This window comes from Notothenia rossii (assembly GCF_949606895.1).
Source record: "Notothenia rossii genome assembly, chromosome: 7".
Classification (NCBI taxonomy): Eukaryota; Metazoa; Chordata; class Actinopteri; order Perciformes; family Nototheniidae; genus Notothenia; species Notothenia rossii.
The window spans coordinates 52001333-52009260 of record NC_136905.1 but is presented as its reverse complement, the minus strand read 5'-3'; the positions used below and the strand labels follow the sequence as shown (position 1 = coordinate 52009260).

The 7928-nt window shown below is 39.8% G+C and overlaps 1 protein-coding gene across 1 annotated transcript in view; it reads left to right on the top strand.

Moving 5' to 3' along the window:
* Positions 1-502: 502 nt before the first annotated feature.
* The window catches only part of LOC307047229 (ras-related GTP-binding protein D-like), a 25372-nt gene continuing 17946 nt past the window's right edge, over positions 503-7928 (top strand). The window contains exon 1 of the mRNA XM_079694063.1: positions 503-771. Coding sequence (XP_079550189.1) covers positions 654-771 — 118 coding nt within the window. The 5' untranslated portion in view covers positions 503-653. The remainder of the gene's footprint in view (positions 772-7928) is intronic.

Genomic DNA, 7928 nt, shown 5'->3' with positions numbered 1-7928 from the left:
GCCTCCACACAAGCTCGTTCTACATTTGTACAAGAAAGCACCTGGTATTAACAGATCAAAAAATATGTTTTGTCTGTAAAGTCATTTTTTTTAACGACTTTTCTCTGAAAAGTGTTACTGTTGCCTGCTCTCTTCCCTACAATCTACCAGGGACTTTATATTGAATGTAATTTATTTTCTTATTAAGAAGTGATCATTTTTTATACAATAATGGAGACCTTTTAAAAAATCTTTTTGTCCCTAAGATGGGACACATTTCTAAAAATAACTTTACAGAATCATATTTGTCACTTTTGAAGATTTCATGTACATACAAACTTGGCCACATTACACTTCTTTAGAATAGGAGGTGGAACATATTCAGGCATTCAGAGTTATTTTAAGAAGCAAACTATTTAAAAGCTTGGCTTGTCCTCTCAAGTTATTTTTAATCTTTCATTACACCATGCCGAAGCACCCCACTTGATTATGTTTCATCCATAAAGCCAGAGCAGGCAGCGGGTAGAACTGGAGTGTGTGGGTGTGTGTGTGGGGGGTGAAAGTTCAGCAGCATGGCTCTCAGTCTCAAGTATCAGGTGACAATGAGGGAAAGTTGTGCACCACAAGCGGCTTAAATCCTCAACAAAAACTGGAGGACAGGAGAAGAAGTGAGCATGGCGAGTGAGAGGGACTCAGCGCAGAGCAGGGAGGAAGACTCGGCTGTCGGTTATTACGACGAGGAAGACGACCTGGAGGCATTCTCAGACACGGAGCTGGGCTGTGAGGAGGGAGGTAGGCGGATATTCCCGCTGCTGACGGGTCACATCAGAACAGAGCACGAGCGCGAAGGGACGCCACTGCCCGAGTGCTTCACTGCTCCTAGGTTAGCTAGTATAGCTAGTATAGCCTGTCGTTCCGTTAGCTAACTGCAGCTGCTGTCCTGCACAAATAACAATTTGCATTAGTTAGCTGTTAGTGGGAGTTATTCAAAGATACTAACTAGCTGCCTTTACCTGTCAACTGTAACCAGTGTTGGGCAAGTTACTTCCAAAATGCAATATATTACATATTACTTATTACTCTCTTTTAAAAGTAATAAGTTACATTACAATATTACTGTCTCTGCAATGTAATGAGTTACACTACTTTAGTTACTTTTTAGTTACTTTCACCAAAATAACCGCAAAAGAATAGCTAGGTATTTTAAATGCTAAAATGTAGTTTAGTGCAGCTCATTATGCATCCAGTGAAGGGTAATGTGGTATAGCATAACAACTGTGTAGGCCCTTAAGGCTACTAACAACTTGTATTACACGGCTTAGTTGAATACTCGATTCTGATTGTAAATTCTTAACATGTGACCCGTTGTTAATACAGCAGTACAGACCGCTGTCAAGGACTATAATGAAGGTTAACATATTGTAAATCAAGGCAAATATTATTTAAACCATGCTCATGGTTTGAAATGGCAAACATTGAAAGGCAAAAGTATTATTAAAACCATGTAGCCTACTACATCATCACCTTGGTCCCATCATATACGCTGGGAAGAGAATATTTACTGTGCTTGAAAACTGATATCGCATCATCATGTGAGGTTGACTTTGTGACCTGGAGAACATTTCAGCTGCAACATCAGCTCGTTGATTATAAGCTTGGGATATGAGATATTTTTGTAGCCATTCGTGGTGAAGGCATCTGTGCTATTGTATGCATTATTTTTGACCCAACATTTCTACAGGCATGTCAGAATATGGTACTGTTTTCACATGAATATTCTAGCCATTGTCTATTTTTATACCACAAGCTGCAAAATGACCGCCTTACCCCACTGTACAGGCGGGTAGTTGTTTAGATATACCTGGCACCTGCGGGCCGCAGAGGGGCGGCGTAGTTTCGGGCGACGAAGACTGCTGCTCCGGGGCTGGCGAGTCAGGCGGGAGTAAGCTAGTGTCCACAACGGAGGGTAACGTGATGTCCACATCTGACCTGTTGCTACTGTCTGCAGTAGATGCAGTGTTGCTGGCGTTTAGTGATGGTTGCTTTAACCATTTTCATATAAATGATTATCAACAGATCAGATGTGTGTCACTGCTGTGGAAGCACTTTGGAAATGATGCACGCGCAGCGGAGCAGGTCACGCGCACCTGACACAATTTGTTGTTTGTATTTTTCGCTACGTTCTCTTTTTTGAATGGCTGCATAACGTTCAACTTCCCCGAAGATCTCGACGCGAAGCGTGAAGGGTAAATACCAGGTGTATTAATCTACCCGCACAATTTGTCCGGTGTCTGAATGTCTCGCTATGTTAGTACATTCTTAAAAAACAAAACACCATTTAATTTCGGGTTAAAATGTGTTGTAACTGCGTTACTGAGAATTGTAACGGGTAATATATTACCCACATTTCATTAGTAATGCGTTACATTACTTCGTTACAGCAAAAAGTAATATATTACTGTAACTCCGTTACTTTTGTAACGCGTTACACCCAACACTGACTGTAACATAGCCGGCTTCTAGGCAACAAATATGTGCTCAGAACAGTCTCATAATACACTCATGCACACAGAAGGATTCACACTTGTATTTCATGATCCGCAAAAGGATTCACACTTGTATTTCCGGATCCACACTTGTGTTTTTCAATGCACATACAAATGTGTTCCGTTTCATATACATGTAAATAAAATACAAATACAAAAAAAAGTTTTACATGTGTATTTTTGATCCTCACATATTTGTTTTCCGTTTAAATCCCCTTAACCTGCATACACAAACCGCTTTCATGACACTTCATATACGCATTTTGCACAGTCCGGTCAGCTCGCTAAACAGAGGGCGTAGCTTCAGGTGATCAGGCAGAGCTGCGTGTTTCCGTCAGACTCAGCAGCTGATCTGATCTCTCTCTCGCGTCCGGTTATAGACAAGTTTACGCGCCAAAACACGGGCAGCGACATAACCCTACACAAATGCACTTCATTTCCGCCGGAAGTCTTTTGCACAGCGTCTGTCGGTGTAAACCGGTGTAAACAGTCAGACGGGCACTGGTGTAAACACAGCGATTTCGATGCTAACAGTGATGCTAGCTTGGGAACACGATTCTACTTGACTGGAGATGGCGTTACTCTCCCCCACCCGAATTCAGTGCAAAACTGGGAGGATAACATGACGACGTGGCCCAGCATAACGTACAGCAAAATTTGCTCCTACTTCGTTCAATCCATGGCAATAGATGGAAAAGCAATGGACAGTCTGAAGGCATATCATAAGGCTGCGCACATTCTACTTTGCCCACATGCTCCCGAAAATTGTTGACGATTTTGTTGAGGGAAGGTTACAGTTCTGCAGTAAATATCTCAGCATTTTAAAACCAAAATAAACTGCCTTATTTAGGTCATGCCCACAGGAGCCAACAGTTGTCTGTTGTTTACATAATGCACAATTTACATGATCTCTTTATGCTGTGCAATATATCATATGTGCCTGTACTGTTTGAGTGAAAATAAAGTTTGATGTAATTTAATTTCATTATTGCACTGTTATTGCATTATTGCATTTCATATGTTCCTTAGAGTGCTACAAATTCTTTTAACACAGTTCATCATTCATATTAAGCTCATACTGTACATAAATAACACTGAATGAATTAATTGTTGAGAGGAAACTAAAGAAATGGCTTCAACAAGAAAGATCACATGTTTAATCCTAACAGGTATTACAAATTAAAATATAAAAGCAGCCCACACAATTACATCACTATGAAAATATTCATATATAATATTAAAAAATACAATGCATGCAGTATTTGTTGTGTTTATCTGTTTTTAATGAACAACATGGCTGGGTGCTGGGTGCTGGTTTGTGGTCGTAGCACTCTCTATCTAACCACTCGTTCAGGTGCTTTCTCGAGTGATTGCAACCAACTACCGCACACGTAGTTCCCGAACCACTTTTCTTCATGTTGTAATTGTTATATCCTCTTTGTCTCTGCGATATCAGTGCTTTGTCGGCACAACGGAGCTAGCTAGCAAAACAAACCCAGTCCGCCAAAACGGAAGTGCATTGCATCGAAGGGAGGAGTTCAGGATGTAGAGCGGAAACGGCTCAATAACTTGTGTATACTTCACTCGCGTTTATGTCCATATCGATCAGATCTCCTGATCGGCCTTTATCGAGAGCACCGATCAAACTATTAAGAGTGAATATTGGCCGATAATGACCGGCGGGGCTCCCCCCGTTGACAGTTCCAAATACAGAAAAAAGTTTTACATATGTATTTTTGATCCACACATATTTGTTTTCCGTTTAAAACCGCTGCACCTGCAAACACAAACCGCTTTCTGTGTACGGATCGCTGTGCATTCGTGTGTGGGTTTTTTGAGATTCCCCTGACGGTCAGCCGATTCGTACTTGTAATTTTGTCTCTCTATAGCCAATCAGATGTCTCCTCAATTCTAAGTCAATCACATGAGCGCGCCCCCACGAGGGTAGATTTCTTGCGTTCATGACGTAGCGCTTCATGTACGCATTTTGCGCAGTCCGGAGCTGACAGGTCCATGGAGACTGCCTGCAGGCGCTAATCTCGGGACACCTCCACTCTAAGTACATTAATAATAATAATAATAATAATACATTTGATTTATATAGCACACTTTAAAGACAAACGTCATCTCAAGGTGCTTCACAAAGCTATAAGGAAAAATAAGAAAAAAGATATCTAAAGGAGCATATTGGATAAAATATGGCAAAAATAAAAAATACAAATAACATTTTCACTTTCCGAACAGGAAATGCACGCAAATACAAGCCTTTATATTATTATGGTACAGTGCCACTTTCCAAACCATTGATGAATGCTTGTGTACACAAAAACGACATGCAAACCCGTTTTAAATGTGTGTTTCCTGTATGGCGAATACAGCTGCTTTATTTTGTCTGTATGAAGTTGTTGTGAGTGTGGAGGGAGCAGCTACAGGTTAGCTTAGCCTAATCGATCAGTGCACTACGAAGCCAGTGACAGTGAACTGTCAACGGGGGGAGCCCCGCCGGTCATTATCGGCCAATATTCACTCTTAATAGTTTGATCGGTGCTCTCTATAAAGGCTGATCAGGAGAGCTGGATCTGATCGATATGGACATAAACGCGAGTGAAGTATAACCGGACGCAAGAGAGAGATCAGATCAGCTGCTGAGTCTGACGGAGACACGCAGCTCTGCATGATCACCTGAAGCTCCGGCCTCTGTTTAGCGAGCTGACCGGACTGTGCAAAATGCGTATATGAAGTGTCATGAAAGCGGTTTGTGTTTGCAGGTTCAGGGGATTTAAACGGAAAACAAATATGTGAGGATCAAAAATACATATGTAAAACTTTTTTTTGTATTTGTATTTTATTTACATGTATATGAAACGGAACACATTTGTGTGTGCATTGAACAACACAAGTGTGGATCCGGAAATACAAGTGCGAATCCTTTTGCGGATCATGAAATACAAGTGTGAATCCTTCTGTGTGCATAAGTGTATTATGAGACTGTTCTGAGCCCATAAACAAACGCCCCTTGAAAATATATTTTTAAGTTGAAATGCCAACTGCTTATAATGTTTGTGTCTAAAAACTAGATATGTTACAGCTGACACACAACTTGTAATCAGGGGCCCACCCCTAAATGTATGGATTTAATATCAAAAGTATAAAACGCTTTCAGTAATTTAAATAATGTAAAATATTATTTACCATTGGCAGATGACATTCAAATACTTGAATAAAGCAACACCACTGGAGAAGTTTAATTCATTTTTGAATTTTAGACGTAGCCTATGTTTTTTAATATCAAAACTTTATTATATATATATTAACATTAAAACACTGTAAGCTCATAATTAATTAACATGTTGTGGGTGATTATTTGCCATTGCCAAGGCTAACTATGTATTTGGATAACATTCAAATACTGAATAGGCCTAGATTACACAGCAGCAACACTGTAGAAGGAAATACATGTCTTCACGGATACTAAAGTACAATATCAGAAGCAGTTGACAACATTTGGAGGAATGGTTATAAACCTTCCATATGTTTGAGAGTCATTGTACTAAAACAGTAATGAGTATACGTCGCTTTGGATAATAGTGACGTATACGAAGTAATGTACTATCCTGCTGGTCTGTGTCGAACTCTTGAACATAAAACAAACAACCAATATTTAGTGCAAATTCGCTGTACAACAGCATTCCACTATAGTTATTCTGTTTCTTTAATCTTCTTCTTATTAGTGTGAATACTGTTTACAGCATTCCACTATAGTTCTTCAAATCCTTCTTCTTCTTCTTCTTCTTCTTCTTCTTCTTCTTCTTCTTCTTCTTCTTCTTCTTCTTCTTCTTCTTCCAACCAATATTTTGCCGTCCGATAACTTACTTCAGCCTATACTTTCAGCTACAGAAACCATTCAAATATCAAAAATATTCAGCCTTTTCAGTATATGATGGGAAACTTTCAACTTTTTTGAAATATTCAGCTTTTTAAACTCTTTTTTAACATGTAACTCAATGGGAGGAACCTTCAAATCCTCTTTTAACTACACCGTGCGCCAAATGCTACTCCTTCCACAAACTTTCAGCAAGAGACTTCATTCCAACTTTAAAATGATCACAAGACCTTCAGCTATAAAAACTTGTTCTTCATATTTTTTCATATCTTCTACACTCTTTGAGATATTTAACTTAGTTTGGAGCTTGGTAAAGAGTACTGATGGAATTATGGCTCTTTTTAAAGGGGGCAGGGTTACTAGTTTATCTGCGAAATAATTATCCCAGGAGTTCAACATTTTTAATCTCAATCAGATCCGATCAGATTTGAAATCCCATTTTTTTGTGATCAAGGATCAGACAAATCGGCCAGATTTTGTCCCTGGAGTTCAAAGCAATTCAGGATGGGATCTCACTGATCCAGATTACGACTTTTTCAAGATTACTAGACCCTGAATATCAGTGCTTTAATCCTACCGATCTCCATCTAGTGGACATGAAAAAAGATACAAGGAAGACAAGAGACCACATTGCAGAGACATCTATTGTCCGCAATTACTTTGAAAGGTGATGACAGATGATGGACTTTTTTGTTGAAGATATTTTTTCTTTAATCTAAATTACATTCGTGATTGACAATCTTTGTTGTGATACTTTTATGAGCATAAACATTTATGTCATCAACATTTGGTCGAAAACTAAATAGGCCACCACAAACATGACAAAAAAATGAAAAATAAAATTGATTTGCCATGAAGGCTAAAAATGGTGTATTATTTCAGTTAACAAACTTTGCCATCTTATTTATATTGAAACACATTTTAAATAAGATGTACATTACATTTTGCTCTGGTAATCCACTGGAAATCCACCCCTCTGGTGGGGTAAAGATCAGTGGGCGGATTTAGGATTGCAGGAGATCCGGGGCTTAGCCCAGGAGTTGTTGGGGGGGGGGGGGGGGGGGGGTTGCAGGGGTAAAGCGATATTTTTTTACAAGTGGGGGTGGACCAAACATTCTTTAGGGGGTCGTCGCCTCCTCTAGGGGGGTCCGGGAAGATTCTTTTTGAAATATTGAAGTTAAAAGCATCAATCTGGGGCACTTCGAGAGCAACATTAACCCTACCTTAATAATGCCTGAAAGGGGACATATCATGCTATATTTGAACAATATTGTAGGGCCATACCTATATAAAGTATATAAATATATATATTTTTTCAAAATACCAAACAGATCCTGCATTTTAGCCATGCCTCATTTAGCTCTATTTGCTCTTTCCAGCCCTGTTTTTGCAGGGGGCTGATTCTGTGAGCTGCAGCTGACCACGCCCCCCTGCAGGAGAGGGGAGCGTGCTTTGAGATCAGCTGCCAGGCTGCAGCGGGGAGAAGAGGCGGAGAAAAAGAGATCTCCGTCCTCCGTGTT